The sequence below is a fragment of the Schistocerca americana genome, chromosome 2 (genome assembly GCF_021461395.2).
Source record: "Schistocerca americana isolate TAMUIC-IGC-003095 chromosome 2, iqSchAmer2.1, whole genome shotgun sequence".
NCBI classification, from domain to species: domain Eukaryota; kingdom Metazoa; phylum Arthropoda; class Insecta; order Orthoptera; family Acrididae; genus Schistocerca; species Schistocerca americana.
The window spans coordinates 385,317,711-385,336,755 of NC_060120.1; the positions used below are offsets into that span (position 1 = coordinate 385,317,711).

Consider the following 19,045-nt stretch of genomic DNA (forward strand, 5'->3'; position numbering starts at 1 on the left):
CCTAACCACTGTAACTCTTACACCATCAAAGGCAGAGCAAGGTTTGAAACCATCCACAGGTGACAGAAGTCATAGGATAGCGATATGCACATATACAGATGACAGTACTATCGCATACACAAGGTATAAAAGGGCAGTGCATTGGCAGAGCTGATTATCGCCACACGACGAGTATTAATGGACGTTGAACGCAGAATGGTAATTGGAGATAGATGCATGGGACATTTCTTTTCATAAATCATCAGAGAATTCAATATTCCACAATTCATAGTGTCAGGAGTGTGCCGAGATACCAAATTTCAGGCATTACCTCTAACCACAGCCAATGCAGTGGCCAAAAAGCTTCACTTAACAATTTAGAGCAGTGGCGTTTGCAGAGAGTTGTCAGTGCTGACAGACAAGCAACACTGACTAAAATAACCACAGAAATCAATGTGGGACATATGACAAATGTATCATTAGGACAGGGCTGTGGATTTAATGGGCTATGACAGCAAATGAGCGACACGAGTGCCTTTGTAAACAGCACAAGGTTGCCTGCAGTGCTTTTCTTGGGCATTACTTTTGTCACCTCAGTATATATGCCAACTAACCTGTGTTCACTGCATGGCTTTTTGTAAAAGGGCCATTCCACATCAAATCAGCCAATTTTAGAAATGGCCCCCACCTGTCCATGTCCAATTTTGTGAAAACTTTTATCGTTGCTACAGACACATCTCAAAGAAAGTTGTGTAAATTTTTAGTTCAACACATGCTGCACTTTTGGCAACAGAGCCATCAGTTATTATTGTGAATAAATCATCATGTTTGACAACTTGGGTTGGGTTGTTTTGGGGAAGGAGACCAGACAGCGAGGTCATCTGTCTCATCGGTTTAGGGAAGAATGGGGAAGGAAGTCGGCCATGCCCTTTGAAAGGGACCATCCCGGCATTTGCCTCGAGTGATTTAGGGAAATCACGGAAAACCTAAATCAGGATGGCCGGACACGGGATTGAACCGTCGTCTTCCCAAATGCAAGTCCAGTACTTAACCACTGCGCCACCTTGCCCGGTCATGTTTGACGACTCTTTATGAGTTGTTTACAGCAGTGATAAATCTGCAGGTTGGTGTTTCTGCTCAACTTTTGTTGCTCAAGTTCAAGTGTAACATGGATAAGGTCAATTAGGGAGCACAAATTGCCACACCTACACCACCCCAGTTTCAACCATTGGTTTCACCAGACTAAAACCTTTGTATGTCACAGTATTTGTTTACTTTTTTCATGATAAATATTGACTTTATTGCTTATTGAGTTACTGAAATATTTAGACCTAAACTGGAGGTCTTAAATTTAATCAACAAATTTGACAAGTTTTCAGGGCCAGATATCTCAAAATTGTGGTCAGTCAGGTTTTTTTTCCTACCTAGTTCCATTAGAAAACACAGTTTTTTGTCTCCTAGATGCTTATTTCACTTGTTGGTATCTTTTATTTCAGGTTAAATGTTTAGCTTCAAAGGTAAGCAATGTTGTTACAGTAAATACGTATTTGATGTAAATAGATGCATGAGAATCAATTTATTTTTAAGGCCTTGCAGTTGTCCATAGTAGTTTTGTTACGATCAATTTAGAAAAATTTGTAGGAGCTCTACTACTACCAATTTTAAAAAACTGATAACATCATCACCAAGGAGCCACACCTGATATTTATGCAAGAACAGCAATGGCTTGGTCTCTTCGTGAAGGTTCCCAAATCTGAGTTGTATTACTTTGCTAGGTCCTCAGACCTGTTACAAGGTCAATCAGGTTCCCAAGACTAAGAGCATATCTGCCAGGTTCCCAAGCCTACTGTGAGTTTGTTATCAGGTTCCCAAGGCAGAGCTGCTCTTTACTATTGACTGGTCTTGAATGTTTCTTTAGCAATGGATGATGTTTGTCCAGGGAACTTGTACTGACACTCCATAAATGTTTAGAGTGGAGTAGGAATGTTGGTGATAATATGCTTTTCCGAAACTCGGCAATAGTCTTGTCTATCAGGCCAATAAAATGGATGTGCAGGACTCTCGGGATGCGGGTAGTGTATTAGCAGATCATTCTGTTCAACTGATATGTCGTAGACATTCCCAATCCACAATTTGTCATAAATACAAGCTATGTAATGTCCAAGTTTGTGATTTTCCAAAGCAACTTGTCATAGAATGGTCAGTTTAAATATAAAAGATGCTTATCATTTGAAATGTGGCTGATATGAATTTGCTTTTCATCATTTGGCGCAAATTGGTGATTTATTCTTGTACTAGAAATAGTGTGACCATTTTTAAACCTTTCTTCTTGAGCCAGTGTTGCAATTTCAACTTTGGCCTTCTCAGTGAAGAAGAACTTGATTCCATGCAAATTTCATAAAAAATGTGAGCAAGTCAAATAGCATCAAAATTTAGTTTTTCTTAGGCCACTGAAGGCTTGCAAGTACCGAAAGTTGTTTTGCTGTTCCAACAATTCAATCACATGGTGATTTACCATGGCTTGTCCCAAAGGAGTTCAACTCAGCCTTACATCCAAAATTATTTTCGTGATTATGTAAGATGATGAAGTTCCTTAAATTGTTGTATTGGGCAGCAGGATTGTCAGTGGAATGATGAAAACAGTAGAGATCCCCAATCAGAAGCTCGGTATACCTTCTCAAGCAGACATGTACAGCGAAACTGTCATGCCGGAGGGAATCACTGATATGCAGTGTTCAAATTTTTTGTATCTGCAGCACCTCTGTAATAAACTATAAATGGATGTAAAGGGGCTTGTCTATTTTCCCAGTGGAAGGGCTGCAGAGCATCTTGGACCACAAATGAATAGTTTTTTACAAAATCCGTTAAAACAACAATTTCTCCCATCTTCAAATTGTCTTGGATCATTTTCAAATGATGGCTTTGATGCTTCACAGTGTAGTGATGGCATGGAAGGTTCCATATTTTCCCTGTCAGTTCTGAAATAAAATCTTCAGTTGCTAGCTGTTTTGTGTCCAGTGTTTCTCTGTGAGTGTGGACCCACTGCTTAAATTCAATAATACCTTCAGAATCATTATTTTTGAAAGAATCAATTAAAAATAGTTCTAATGCTTCTTCCCCGGGGCACTTTTTGCAATGGTGGAGCAAGCAGTCTTTTGATTCTAAGTTTACTGACAGTTTTTTTGAGTAGACATTTGTGATCTTCTTGGGTTGGACTTCCATCTATCATAAGCTTAACATTCTGGTGTAATGTGAATACACAAACTGAATATGTTCTGAAGAACAGACAGGAACACACCATTTTGGATATGATTCGCAGAACTGAGAAATTACAATTTCAGCTCCACTGTGGTCTTGATAGATGATGAATAGTTCTTTCAGGTTGCAAAGTAAGAGTTGTTTCTGCTTCTTGATCTCCTCTCCTGCAGTTATAATGGGAACACAATCTTTGAGCCCAGGACACATCCTGCTATACTCACCATCTTCATAAAATTGTGGAACTTTTGACTTTATTTGGTCTGAACTCTTTTTTTCCTTGCTTTCTTTCAGGCAATTCAAGAATTCCCTTTTTAGCTTTGTGGCAATCTTCACCATATTTACTGGTACATAAAATGTGAATGCTGTTTTTTTCCATTGTCCAACCTCTTGGTTGTAGTGTCAAAATTCATAGCTTTTTGATGCATGCAACTTTTCTTTCAGATCTATATCTCAAAATCAAGGTGCTTTTGCATAGATGGCTTGTACTGGCTTGCATTACTTCACCTAGATCAAAACCACCAAGATTTGCAATATTATTACTGATGGGAGCCTTGATATTCTGCTTTGCATACCCATATGAATCTCTGCTGCTAACTTTCTGAAACTTGACGGGAGAAGCACCAAGCTCTTATTTGTATATTGATGATTTTAGTTTAGCAATTTCTTCTGTTATGCATGCTGTACCAAGCTTCTTGCCTGGCTTCACACAATTCCTTGTCAATTCTTGAAGCGTCTTGACATTGGGGTCATTGATTGATCAAAGGCTATCCTTTATATTGTAGATCTCTGAAAAATGGTTGCAGCAAGATTTTTTTATATTCATACCGTGTTTAAAATAGGGCTTTGTGACTAAGCAAATTTTTGTGTCTTTAGCAAACTTTACTCCAGAACAGCATGCAATCAGTTCCACGTCATCTTCTACAAATTCATTAATTGGCTTCAATCAGTTTTGTCCTGAATAAAAATACTTTCAAATGACACTTTAAGTTGAATCATTGGTGAGTTCAACTGAATGTGGGTCACGGCAGAATTTCTTCTATGTCTTAGGACTGTATGGCAAGTTAAATGTAGGATTCTCACTGTAATAGTCAACTCGCAAAGAGTTGTCAAACATGATGATTAATTCATGATAATATGCTCATTGGCCAAATGACCTCCAGCTGATGGTCCTGGAGCCAAAGTGCAGCATGTCTTGAGTTAAAACTTAACAGGACTTCCTTTGAGATGTGCCTACAGCTATGGTAAAACTGGATATGGAATTACCCATTAGAATGACTGCCATTAAACTGGTTAAGTTTATAAATGGACACAGAAGAACTGTTTGCCTTGGGGACACTCAGTACCCAGTTTCTTAGCCTGTTCTACAGCTTGACTCAAGGTACTAGAGTCTTGCTTCATCTAACAGGCCATTTGGATCCTTCTATGCAGTCCTAGTTTTCCTGAACTCCCAAGATGGAAACTTTCTCTCCAGCTTCTCCTCACATTCTGCAACCTTCCAGTCCACACATCTGTTAATAACCAACCCTCATTTTTTTCATTGGTAGCATTTCATTTATTTCAGTTATTACTTCTTTTTCATCTTCATCTTTCATGTTCTCTTTTCTTTTGATTTTTTCCCATCTCCTTCTAGATATTAATTGCAGTGTTCATTCAAACACTCATCTCTCTTCCTTTTAATACATATTTACTTTTCACATTGTCTTATCGTCTCTGGACTGAAGCATTCACAGTGCTTACCAATGTATTTTGACCTCACACTCTCTCTGACACAGCCTCCTTCATATTGCGTCCCCACATCCAAGTTGGTCCCTCTCAACCTAGGGTCTCCTCCTTTCCGGTCTTCCCCAACCCATCCCTAATTTCTCACTGAGGAAGCAACTAACAGTCCATTTCTCACAGAGGAAGGAATGAACAGTTCTAAAAGCAAAAAATAGTTGTTTCTACTTTTAAATGAGTCTATTTTACTTGGAATTTAGCCTCCTTAAGGTAAGTACTGGCTCACCATTCCATCTTCTTGTAATGTAGGCTATATATGTACAGAACGTCAACAACTCTGTTATGTCTTTTGAGCAACATTACTTTAAAACCAAAGCCACAGTTTGCTGTTTTGTTATTTTTAGCCATATTTAGTAGTGTGAGTAACGATGACACAGCTCTCACTTGTTTAATTGGTTTTTAATGTTGTACTTATGGACAATATAAATGTTTCATTGCATTGATTCACAGCCACATAGTTGTAGTTTTTGTGAACCTGGAATGTGAAAGTTAGTGGAATGGATTGGTTACAGTAAGTGTGAAACCACTGAGAACTAAGGAGCTTTTTTCATGGGTTGATCAATTTTTCAAAATCCAAATTTTTGTAGCTACAAATCAACCTTGTTGTCACACATGACTCGTTGAAATGTTTTGGTCAAAACCTGATATTTGCCATTGTATAGGGTGTTGAAGACTACGACTTTTAACAAAACTCAGTACTGTATTTGTTCTCAGCCCGTTAAAGCAAAAGTTGATAAATGCAAATTGTGCTTTGCTTCTGAGAGACATGAAGACGGCATAACAATGTAGAATGTCATTGTTAATAATAATATGAGAGAGTTTTATAAATAAATAAGTAAACATAAACTGTAGGCAATCACTTGTCACCAGAACCAACAACAGTAATTAGTGGTTTACACAACAACATTAACTTCTGATTATTGCTCAGTTTGAACCATCATAGTCAGGAAGAAGTTTCCAGTAAAAGAGTAGGCTGTTAAGCTATAAAATGTAGGTTAATACAAGTGATTCAGAAAATGGTACAAATATAACTGGGTGTTCAAGTGGCAGGAAGTCCAAGATGATTGAAAGCATCCAAGAAATCCAACAAGAAAAAGAAAATGCTTTCCTGTTCACATGGCCTACCATACATACAAGTGAACCCAAAATCCTTATGAAGAAAAGAATGCAGAGCAACTGATCTCACTTATAAGGATATCACTACTTTTTATAAGCATGTACATAGTTTAAACAAAACTAACTAGGATAAATTATTACTAAAATATGTGGTAATCACCAAAACACAGGAACATCAAGAAAGAAGCAAAAAGGAAGAAAGCTGTTTTAATAAAATACAGCTTTAGGAAAAAAATGGCCAGACAGTACTTGTATGTGCTGCAACATTTCAGGCAACATCAGGTACATCCAAGACAGACACTCCAATTTGGCCAATAAATTCCATGTTATAGGGAAGTTACCAGCTGAAAACTGAGGGGAAGACTGCAGTACTAGATAAGATAAGAAAATTAGACAAGCTGTAAAGAGTGATATCAAAACATAGAGGTGTAGAGAGAGCCACTATTCAAGGAAAAAATCCAAAAGATAGTATTTACCATCTAAGCTGAATACAGTCAAAATGCAGAAAAATATCTGTAAAAAAAGGAAGTGCCAGGCCTTCCACCTCTTTTTCTAGCAAACTTTAAATTGTCATTTAAAACTCCATTTATAGATACATGTTCAATATGCAAGACTGGTCTCCTAAAATTAAGAAAGGACCAATATCTATATAAAAAGAACCAGTTAGTATCAAACCACAGGTTGCGAAAAAAATGGTGCAAAAAAGTTCTTTGCAAATATCTTTAAAGTATATGTTGATATACAAGAGAATCAGCCAATACTAAAGCTCTCCATAGGTGAAATGTTCTATTCAAAACATGTTTGGCTGTACAATTTGTGCATTATGATTCATTTACAAGCACAGATGAAAGGATTGATTTTTATACTTGGCTCGAAACAGAAGGATTTGAACGATTTCTCAGGAATCTTGAGATCTCCCAAACAAAATGGTCCATATGAAATTCATTTATGCACTGACTCCTGTACCGGTCAAAATAAAAATACAGTAATGAGTGCACACTAATGGCCTTCATGGAAGAAAGCAGAAATTTTAATAAGCTGTCACATAATTCCCTTGTTTGTGGACACAGCTATATGCCTCTTGACAGTGTTTGATACAATGGAAAAAGAAAAATTTTCTTTTACCACCTGAATGCTGCAAAGTGCTGGAACAACATGGCATCAGCGATATATTAAATAAAGATTGGGAAGCAAAGGAGCTCAAGTTCAGTGCACTAAAAGCTCTACAGACTAAGATGACTTTCAAAATAACTAATCAGTGAGTGACGGCTTATGAAGAGTCTATGAATAGGGTATTGTTGGTAGTCTATGACACTTATAAAGGAGGTCCTGTATAGGTTAAGGTACAGAAATCTCCAAACTGCAGTCAGGAACTGAAGCAAGCAGCCACATTGGAAAAAGAGAACGTGGTCAACAAAGAAAAGAAATAGGATTCTGTAAAATTTATGCCTCATTTTAGTGTACCAGAAGGAGCAAAAGAAACATTGTTGAAAGTGATCAGTAGATTTCCAACTTAATATTGTTGTAGCGAGTATTTTGTGTTGTGGTTCAGTAACACTTTTTACTATTTTGCAGTTCTGCATATCAAACATTTATGGAAAAGTATGCAAGTAAAGTGTTATATTGTAGTACATTATTGTATTTCTATGCAAAATGAACAATAAAGTAGCTTTCTTTATAAGTAATGTTAAAGATAAAAAAGAAACAGAAAAAAATCACTTTCAGTGTATATATTAACAAAACTTTTAACTACAGTCTTTGCATTTATAGACTTGGGGGGGGGGGGGGGGGGGCTAGGGTCCTTCTACTCTCATATAAACAATGAAAATTTAGGAATTGAAACACGTAATCAGAACTGTGCCTACACAAGCAGTTTAATATTAAATTATCTTGTTTATGGAATTACTGTTTTGGTATGACATTTAAATAATGTGTTACCTCAAACATTTACTTTCTTTTTGCATTTATTGACTCTTGAGAAAATGCTCCTCAATTCTGACAATAAGTCTGCAGCATAGTCTTTAAGCTTTGTTTTGTTAATTAAATTTGTTATTTCATATTGCCCCTGTTACTCCATGTTCATATCTTTATCATGTATTTCTGTTTCCAAAGCAGAAGAGCATCCCGTATTTGGTTGCTAGCTTGCCATGAGGTTTTTCTTTCTCAGTTTGATGCCAATTCAATGACTTGCTCATAATAATTTTATTTCTGCAGTCAGTCAGTCAGTATTCAGATGCCAACACAAAACTTTGAATATGCTGTTCCACCCTTTGCTATGAAAAGCTCTCAAGATAGAAGAGAATCGTACTTCTAAGTGCGACACATACTCTACAAATGTCCCATATTCTGTTCTCATCAAGATGCCTTTTCTCTTTAAGTAAATGGGAGTGCTGTAGCTATGGGTATACAGACTCATACAGCTTCTCCGGTGTGAAGTCTGCAAAAGAAATTAAGTGAGTAATGTCATTGTTAATAAACAGAGGCCAGTCACTAAAACATTATCTGTCAAACTGTTGTTTATCAACTTCATTATGAGATGCATATCATAATATAACTTTGAGAAATAATAAAAAATACTCTCCTGAAGGTGATGGACGTGCCAGCGAACAGCCAGCTTTAACAGCTATTCACACAATATTCATGAGAGAGCACAACAGCATAGCCAGGGCACTTTCTGCCGTGAATCCACATTGGGATGATGAACGTCTATACCAGCATGGCAGACGAATCCTCACAGCAGCTTTGCAGCACATAACCTACAATGAATTTCTTCCAAGACTGTTAGGATGGAGTGCTGTGAACCTATATGAACTAAAACTGCAGCCTCAGGGATTCTATAAAGGTGAGGTTTTCTATATATCTATAGTGTATATTTAAAAGTAACTGACTGATTTCTCTAGTTCTTAATACTGACCGAAAGAGACACTTTTGATACAGAATAGTGATAGAGTAATGAACCTAGTTACTATGAATATAAATTTCTCTTAAATTACGGCACATTAATAGAGGAATGTAATATTGGTAATTTTCTGCTGAGTGTCTGTGTTTCTGTTTCTACACTTAATAGAGTGAGCCTAAAGTCTACTCTGTCTTCTTTGTAGCCATTTATCTCTCAATCAGTCTGCATCTCCATTTTCTGTTGGCACTTGTTTAACTCTTCTGTCTTCTCCCAGTCTGGTGATTTGTTATTTCCGTTTCATACATCCTTGCTCAATTTCCAAAACTGTGACATGATCACATATTAAAAGCATAATTCCAAAAATATAGAATTTGGACTTCCATCAACGATCACAACATGTTCGGTCCTTAGACCTGTTTTATAACATGCCCTAATATAATAAAGCCATAGTGGCATCATAACAAAATCAGCATAGCATCATCACACATATTCAAAATATAGTGTTACTAGTCCATAGTGCCGAAGGAATCATACTGTCCAACATTTGTTTGTCCCATAAGCTTAATAGATGTCGATACTGTAAATCTATAAATATTCGTTAATTATAAAATTGTACAGAATGCAGTAAATGAAGAGTACAATGGGTAAAGTTGGTAGTGTGCATGCCAAATGTATGAGTTATTACAGTGGTAAAATGCAAAAAATTTTAATCATGAATAAAATTAAATTTAAAATTGAGAAAAGGAAATGGTTAAGTGATAATATATGATTCGGAGATGCTCTTGTGGTCATTGCAGATAAGAAATAACAACATACACAAGAACAAGCTTATGGAGCTAATAAAAAATGTATAAAGTTGATATAATAAGTAGGAAAAGAAATGAAAAGGAAGAGAACAAAAGACTAAAGTAAGTAATGAGCAATATCTGTTGACATGGGCACCAGCATTCAGTGCAGGCAGGAAGTTGGAGGAACATAACTGCCAAAGGGTCTCACGTATGGTGCGAGTTGCTTTTCCGAGAAAAGTATAATAAAATAATACTTAATAAGATTATTTTGTTGATAAAATACATTAATAAACAGGGAAGGTTGATCAGATGTGAGAGTAAAATAAACAACGTAAGTAAATATATGATGCATGTAACAACAGGGCAAGATACATATACAAGAGGCATTCATTAATTAATGTAAAACATTATAAAATAAAGCAAAGTGAGCATTGGGTATAAAGTCAAGCTGCCCATTAAGCACTGATGCTAGATCCTGCATTTTGGCTTTATAAATTACAAGTTCTTCTAGTAAATTGGAAGGATGGCCTTTTTGTACTGTGTGGAGGATACGCATACTATTTTCAATGCTCCAAATAGTATGGCCGGTTTCTGCTAAGTGTAACCCAGAGGCAGTTTTGTTACATGGGTGTAAATGCTCCTTAAACTTTACATTAAGAGAGTGAAGGGTTTGGCTGATATAATAGTTATCACAATTTTTTCTCACCATGTATGGCAAGAATAATTGGAGAATCAAATAACAACCAAAAAATTAATTGCACAATGACTGCAGTATCTAAATCTTATGTTCACTACTTCATCTGTAAAAGTTTGGTTAAAAAAATTCAACTTTAATCACAGACACAAATCTGAAGGTGTATAAAGAGTCTTTCTTTATTAATGTTCACCATATTTTCTGTAGAGAAACAGTAACATCAGGACTAGTTTAAGAACAAGTAGGACCATCCCAGCCTGTTCTGTTAAAAGCTCCATGTTCAGATGACTGAGCTAGCATTGAAGAAATACCTTTGAGACAATAATATTGCACAATGTTCTGGAAAAATGTCAAGGGAGCAACAGTTGCCAATGATTGCACGTAACAGCCTCCTTGAATGAAAGACTACATTACATTTTTATTGGTCCTTTTGATCATTTGTTGTACAAGGTATACAATATGATATTGGACAAGTCATTGTGATTTACAATACATGTTTTTAAATCATACGAGAATATTTACATCGATTTAGGCTTAATATTATCACAACTGAAAGTTCAGCTTCCATACATTATATTTAACCTTGGCAATAAATTTTTATCTTTCAAGATATTCGTCTATACTATAGTAACATTTTTGCAATAAATATTTATGGACAGCTGTTTTAAATTTTGAAGTGTCTTTTATTGTTTTAATGTTTGCAGGTAGCTTATTGTATAGTCTTGTTTCCTGTTCGCAGTGGTCCATTCTGTTTTAGTGTTGTGTGTGCATGTTGAACATGTATGTCCTGCTTTCTCCTTGTGTTATACAGGTGGATACTCTTGTTAGTTGGCACAAGATTGTTGCTATTTTCTAAGATTTTCCTTACAAATATGATTACTTGTAAAATGTACAGACATGGTAGTGGAAGATTATGTAGTTTCTTGAAAAAGGGCTTGCTTGAGGTTCTTGATGCAGCATTTTCTATGGCTCTTACAATTCTCTTTTGGCATATAAAACAACTTTTGCTAGCAGATGCTTTTCCCCAAAAGATTATGCTGTATGCAGTAAGGATTCTGCCTGGGTGAAGTGTATATCTTTTAGTGTCTCTTTTGATGTGCAATCAGAAAGAATTTTGATAGTATAGTAAATGGTATTTAATTTATTTCTAATGTATTTTGTATGTTGGACCCATCTTAGATCTTCTTGTATCCATATCCCAAGATATTTTGTAGAGCTTACATTTTCGAAGGTTCTAGTAAACAAGTCTTATGTCTGGTGCTAGTGGACATTTATTTTGCACTGTGTGTATATGCATTGTAACTGTTTTGTCTGTGTTTGTTACTAAGCTGTTTCCAGGAAACCAGTCTGTAGTGTGGGTGGTACAATTTTTAATCTCTTGTAGTAATTTTTCTTTGGTCCTTCCTTTTATCATCACATTTGTGTCATCTGCAAATTGTATGTAATTATGCATGGGCTAGTCGGTTCCAAGTCATTTACAAAGAGTAGAAACAGTACTGGTCCTAGAATGGAGCCTTGTGGTACACCATACTTGATGCTCAGCTTTTCTGAGCAGTAGGACTTTCTCTTGTTCTCTTGTTGGATAGTAAGCTCAACTAATTGCTCTCTGTTTTGGATATATGATTTTATCCATTCCCAGGCCGGGCCCCTAATACCTACAGATTCAAGTTTCTGAAGCAAGATGTTGTGATTGATGACATCAAATGATTGTTATAATAACCACATATGTCCATCAAAAATTTATGTCTAGCTGCAACTTTTCAATAAGTTTGTAATTAATTTCTGTTTAATGAAATCTGTCATACAGCTCATTACACAACTGGTACAACTACATCTGTAATAGTCGACTAACAGTGTTACTTGTATCGATATTTCTTCAATTCCATTACAAATTCCTGAGATGCCTTTGTTGCAAATCCTTCCTTACTCATTCTATTCAGTTAATGTATTTCAAAATATCCACAATAAAACACTTATTCTTAAATAACTGGAATTATCAAAAGTATTGTTGTAATAGATGAATGTGTCATATATGTTTGAGGGATAACCATTATTTAGGCTGTATCAATGGTTTCTGACCTATGATCCTCTTCTTTTGTGCCACAATACTTTGATACTGGCTATTTTTTCAAACACAGACATTTGTGTACTGATGCAAGTAATTTAGTACATAACCTGAAATATTTTATCATTGATCAAAAATAAATTATTTGTACATAAATGTAGTACAGTGTGTGTTCATAGATAAACTGTCAAAAATCTGCCTCTCTTATTGTTACATCATATATTTTCAGGATATAGTGCTTCTTGTAATCCAAGCATAGTTAATGAGTTTGCCACTGCAGCTTTTCGAATTGGGCACAGTCTTTTACGGCCACATATTCCTCGATTTGGGCCAAATTACCAGGCAATTGATCCTCCTATATTGTTACGAAATGGCTTTTTCAATCCTGACATGATTTACCAGGTATGTATCACAATATTAGAGAATGGAAACAAATTCAGATTCCATTATAATAAGCAGTAGATTTTTTTACATTATTTCCTACATGGAATTCTATATGGAATCTAATGGAAGATAATTACAGCTAATTACAGCTATGCAGTTCTTTAACCTCTGTTAAAGCCAGACAGCTTAAAAAAAACACTTAATACTACATGAGGGACTGTGCTGTTTGGAAAATTAAACATTTAAAAAGGAAGTAGTAAAATAAGTGGTTAGGTTAAACACCTGCAAAAACTTAATGATTCAAAAGAAGGAGACAGTATTTCAGATAAATGAGTGGAAATATGTGAGTTCTTACAATTGTTATTTTATTTCTGCTCTGGTAATGTAATTATTAAAATGAAAAGATGTTTCAGTTTTGAAAAAAGAAATTAAATCAGATAAGGTATGGTAGTAATCACAGTTTTCATAAATGATTTTTTCTTTCAATGGGATAAACATCAGATTAGTTAATAACATATACAGTCTATTTCTGAGAAGCTTAAGTTGATTGTTGCACACACAATTATTTATTTTTCCATTTTTACTATGTATCCATCTTTGTAATAAACAGTAATTGTTATGATCATACGTGTATTTGTGGCATGTACTTCAGTAATCAGCAGTTGCATTGAAGTTATCAATATCTCCTAGCACCAAGAATAAGGTAACTGAGTTATTTTAAGTCTCACATTACTCCAGCAGTAACAGTGTCTGTGATACTGCATTGATTTCAGGCTAACATCATTGATGAAATCATAAGAGGCCTTGCATCAACACCTATGGAAAATCTGGACCAGTTTATGACAGGAGAAATCACAAACCACCTGTTTGAGGATAGGCATATCCCATTCTCAGGGGTTGATCTTATAGCGCTCAATATACAAAGAGGTAATAATTCTGATTATAAAATTTATAGTTATAAAATAATATGTAGCATGGAATTTGTACATGTTGTGTTTCCAATTTTCATACTGGAATTATCATACAAGAGTTATAGATTTTCTGTGTTGTTTATTGTTTTATTGGAAGGCAAAACAAGGAAGTGAGTGAAATAATAGTTGTCAAAAGATTTTGAAAAAGGAGATTGGAGATATTGAAAAGTGACGATGAACCTATTAACAACAGGAACAGTTAGTGTAGGTTGAGAACTTAAGGTCTGATGAGTAGTGAGAACCCGAGCCTGTTCCATATGGCCAATACCCATCTAATCTCTTAGGTCTCCTGCTCACTGGGCAGATGTGCAACTATAATCCAAAATGTGAATTTGATTAAGCAGTTACCAGGCTCAGGGCTATGCGTTGCATAGCAAGGTATTGTAAGTTACCTCTAAGCTTGCTCTGATCACCACAAATTCATTGGGCTAGGTTTTCATGAGAGAACACATGGAAAAATCACACAATGGAGCTTATCTTCATGACATGACCCATGAAAGTAAAAGGACTGAAGTGATGTATAGGATCTACGGAGGTAGTGAAGATAACAGAAGACTATTCAGAGATATGTGCAAAGAATAGTGGTTAGAGTCGGCTTATTTTCAGTGTATTATTATACCTTCATGACATCTTGTTATACATGTGAACCTTTCATATTTTATTTTACTATGTATATTTCATCCTTACTCATTTTCAAAGACTTAACTGTCACATCTTTCACTTGTTATGATTTATAACATCCAGTTTTAATTAATGATTTATTAATAAAAAATAAAACTAAATAACACATACTTCAACAAAAGGGAAATGCTGTCAATTAACCCTGTTATAAAAAAATTGATTCTGACAGTGCGTCTCCATAGCTTTTAAGACAAATGACTTAAAATCAGAACAGAAGGAAGGTCTCGTCTACCTTCATAGAAACTGAGTGACAGCAAAGGAGAATGGAATCAAGATATGGCTAGTTTAAGGCACTATCTTGACATCCACAGTCCGTAATGATTGAGGAAACCTTAGAAAATGAAAATCAGAATCACTGGATGAAGATTTAATCCCTATTCCTCCTGAGTAAGAGTCTGTCAGTTAACTATTGCACCACCAGTTAAGTCTACCCATTGTTTCTTACATCATTTCTGGTGGTTTCTTTCAGAAGAGCAGAGCCAATGTACTTCTCATTCTTGTCCAGATAAGCTCATGCTCCAGCCTTTAATGACCTTGATGTCAACGTAATATTCAACAGTCACATACCAAGCAATAAAGGATGGCTATGATATTTGAGGGAGTGATATTTCTGATAGTGCTAGATAAAAATAAGTACTTTAACATAGGTGATCTTTCACATAGTTATCCATAATTTCTGATTGTAACAAATGTAGCAACAAGCATACAGTATGATGGAAATGACAGAAAATAAACTTATTTTATAGTTTTTTGCAGAAGAAAAAAGTATGATTAATTGTACATTAAATTTTTTAAGAAAATGCAGTTATTCACAACAATATTGGTACATTTCTACGTGAGTGTATCAGACTTCTTGATGGACATTCTCTTTTGGTAGCAGCATTGTGTGTATTGTTTGCTTCGGAATAAAATTTCTTTCTCAGTTGACTGAATTAACAGAAATTTGATAGTAAAAAATCTGACAACAATAGTGGTCCCGGAAAGAAAATTGTTTATGAGACATATTCAGACATCATACAACTCTTACAAAATAACAGAGAATTGGTCCATTATGTAGCTTGCACATACAACCTCTCTAATAAGTTTACATTTTGAAGCTATTTTCACAGTTCAGGTTGCATAAACAGAATTACTTTTATGATGTGTTTATGCAGACTGAAGCTATGAATGAAAATTTGTACCAAGGCCAGGATTTGAACCCAGGTCTCCTGCTCACTGGGCAGATGTGCAACTACTAAACCACCCTGGCACAGTGGCTTTGCACAACTGCATGGACTACCCTAGCCTGCCTCCCTCCTCAATGCAAATTCCATTTCATGCCTCAGCCCACTTGGTATTCACCCAAAACTCAAATGATATATGTCTGAGATTTGAAAAGGTCTCTGCAACCATATAGTTTCATCAGATTGCTTTTACTAGTTGAGATTTATTTACAAAAACTAACTGAATAATAAATTACTAACTACCCACAGAATATTCAGGTAGCTGTTTGTGGGGTATCTTTACTAATCAGATTTACACTTTTTCTGCACTACCTAGGCATTTGAATCAATAGTATGTTTGCCTTTAGATTACAGCAATTCAATGAACATGTAAGAGTGAGGTACATTTTCGTGACATGGTCTGTGCATTCTGTGCTGACTGTGGCTTAGTTGTTGCTGTACTGCTCTCCTGATGCTGCTACCTATGATGAGAGATGGCATTACAGCCACTGTGAAATACTTATCATAGGATTTTAAGGTTCACTATTCAGTGAAAAAATTTGAAAATTTGATTTTTTCACATCTTACCGTCTGACCTCTTTGCCCGATAAAAGACTGAATTTCTTTTCATTATTCATCATAGTTATTGTGCTGCATCAATTTGTGTATGGTTGATTTTAGCTCATACATTACTTTGTATAAAATGTAGAAGGTATCAATATTTTATTTGAAATTGAGAGCAGAATGATACTTCATTTCCTTCCCCAGATTGTGGTTTTTACATCGTGCAGACGGCCATGCTCTGTGCACCCAATTCTCTCCTTGCACTTTGGGAAAAGAGGTCATAACAGTCATAATTTTTCATAAATAGTTCCAGATATTGAAACGAAATTTCTGCAAATAATAACATACAAAGAGACATGTATGTCATACGATAAATACTTGAAACTTTTGTACTCACTGATTCTGGAAGTAACTCATCCTCAGCAGAATAGAATGCATAAACACATCAATAGTGCTTAAGAAAAACTCAGAAGCTGTGCTTAAACATGTCCTCAGCATCTTTGGGGCAGTGGAGATTGGTGAGTTAACTTACCCATGGCAGTCAGAGGGTTACATGCATCTAAAGAAATAGGTACAGTTATTTATATTAAATGACTTGGTATAAATGAGAGAGTATTTGAAATCAGATTATGGAAATAAAAGAAACAAAGATGCCTTGTTTTCCTTGTCATGCACCTAAATATATTTTTACATGTTCATTTAATTTTTATAATCTAAAGGCAGATGTACTATTGAATCCAAGTATTTGTCGAGTGCAGAAAATTATAAATCTCCATGTGCTTAGCAAATGTAGCCCACAAGCATTTACCTGAATAATGAGGAGGCAACATTAGTCCATTTTTTCTGATTGTACAAGAATTATAGTCAAGCTGATGAAACAAGCATCCACTTGTAAAATACTAATGATGCTTTGGTTAAAGTCATTAAGCAGATTTACAGTAATGTACTTAAAAAACAACGGTCATCTTAACAACTTAGACTATCTGATCACTCTGCCAGGACTGAGACAAACTGCCATATGTCATGTAGTCACAACTGTTATGCTCACACTGTTCATGGTTTCCACACAGGGAAACAAATATTATGACATCATTTTAGCCCATCAAAGCCCACCAGACATGCACGCATGCCTGAAGAAATAGACATTGTCATTGATGATTACAGCTTTGGTAAATGTTTCAAAATAGATTCACAAATTGTAACTATACATTGACCTCAGCCATTTGCGACAAATGAAAATTTGGGCGAGATCAGGAAATCGAAGTTCCAGTCCCAGTATGGCACAAATTTTCATTGCCCGCAAACAGCTGCTGTCTATGTATAGTCCAAATATACATATCTATGAGGGCTATCCACAAAGTACATTACATTTTGGAACTAAAAATAAATAAAGTATTGGAAATTTGTTTTATTATATACAGATGAAAGCCACACTTCAATACTACTTTTCTACATAGTTGCCATTTAAATTAAGGCACTTATCGTAGCAATGGACGAGCTTGGAAATTCCTTCGTCGTAAAATTCAGCTGCCTGCGCCTTCAACCACGTGGTTACCTCTTCTTGAAGCTGTGCGTCATCATCAAAACGCTGCATAGCCAACCACTTCTTCATTGCTGGGAATAAGTGGAAGTCGCTAGGTGCCAGGTCGGGACTGTACGGCGGATGAGGAAACAACTCCCACTTAAAAGATTCGAGAACTTCACGAGTGGCATTTGCCTTGTGGGCCCGGGCGTTGTCGAGAATCAGCAAGATCTTTGAGCCCAACTTTCCCCTGCGCTTGTTTTGTATTGCTCTTCTGAGGTTGTGCAGAGTTTCGCAATACCTTTGAGAGTTTATTGCAGTGCCTCTTTCCAGGAAATCCACAAAAATCGTATTTCTACTGGGTTACTGATTAACCACGTGGTTGAAGGCGCAGGCGGCCGAATTTTACGACGAAGGAATTTCCAAGCTCGCCCATCGCTACGATAAGTGCCTTAATTTAAATGGCAACTATGTAGAAAAGTAGTATTTAAGTGTGGCTTTCATCTGTATATAATAAAAAAAATTTCCAATACTTTATTTATTTTTAATTCCAAAAGGTAATGTACTTTGTGGATAGCCCTCATATTTCGTGAAGTTTACCACAGCTGTAATTTTCAGTGACATTTTATTGTGATGATACCGACACTGTATGACAATACAGACACTCTATGAACAGGGACGGTATAGTCATCAACTATTAATGTGAGTTTATCAAGACAAAATAATAAATGTGAATGTTGATGAAAATTTTAACTGGAAAAACCATATAGGAGACCCACTAAAATGTATAGATTCAGCTAGTTTTGTCATAAGGCTAATTATCAAGTTTGGTGGTGTAAAAATCAATAAGTGATTACAGTTTGCACATTTTCATTCAATGAAGTCCTTTGACATAATATTCTGGGGTGACTCCTCAGGCAAGTTACATTCATTTCACATAAGAAAGTAATTAGAATTATGTGTGGAATTCCAACATTTACATCTTGCAGGCATTTGTTAAAACAACTGGTAATATTAAGCAGAGCCTAGCAGTACATTTATTCACTCACAAAATTTTTTGTCAACAATCCATTGCAGTTTGAGAGTAATAGAGATATTCACCAATACAACACTAGAAGGAAACATGGTCTGCAGTTTCCTCTAGGG

At 35.7% G+C, this 19,045-nt stretch overlaps 1 protein-coding gene across 1 annotated transcript in view; it reads left to right on the top strand.

The window, feature by feature from the left end:
- Nucleotides 1–19,045, top strand: part of LOC124594102 — a 394,923-nt gene that overhangs the window by 331,426 nt on the left and 44,452 nt on the right. Inside the window, exons 20-22 of the mRNA XM_047132453.1 lie at nucleotides 8,717–8,971; nucleotides 12,805–12,977; nucleotides 13,733–13,886. Coding sequence (XP_046988409.1) covers nucleotides 8,717–8,971; nucleotides 12,805–12,977; nucleotides 13,733–13,886 — 582 coding nt within the window. The remainder of the gene's footprint in view (nucleotides 1–8,716; nucleotides 8,972–12,804; nucleotides 12,978–13,732; nucleotides 13,887–19,045) is intronic.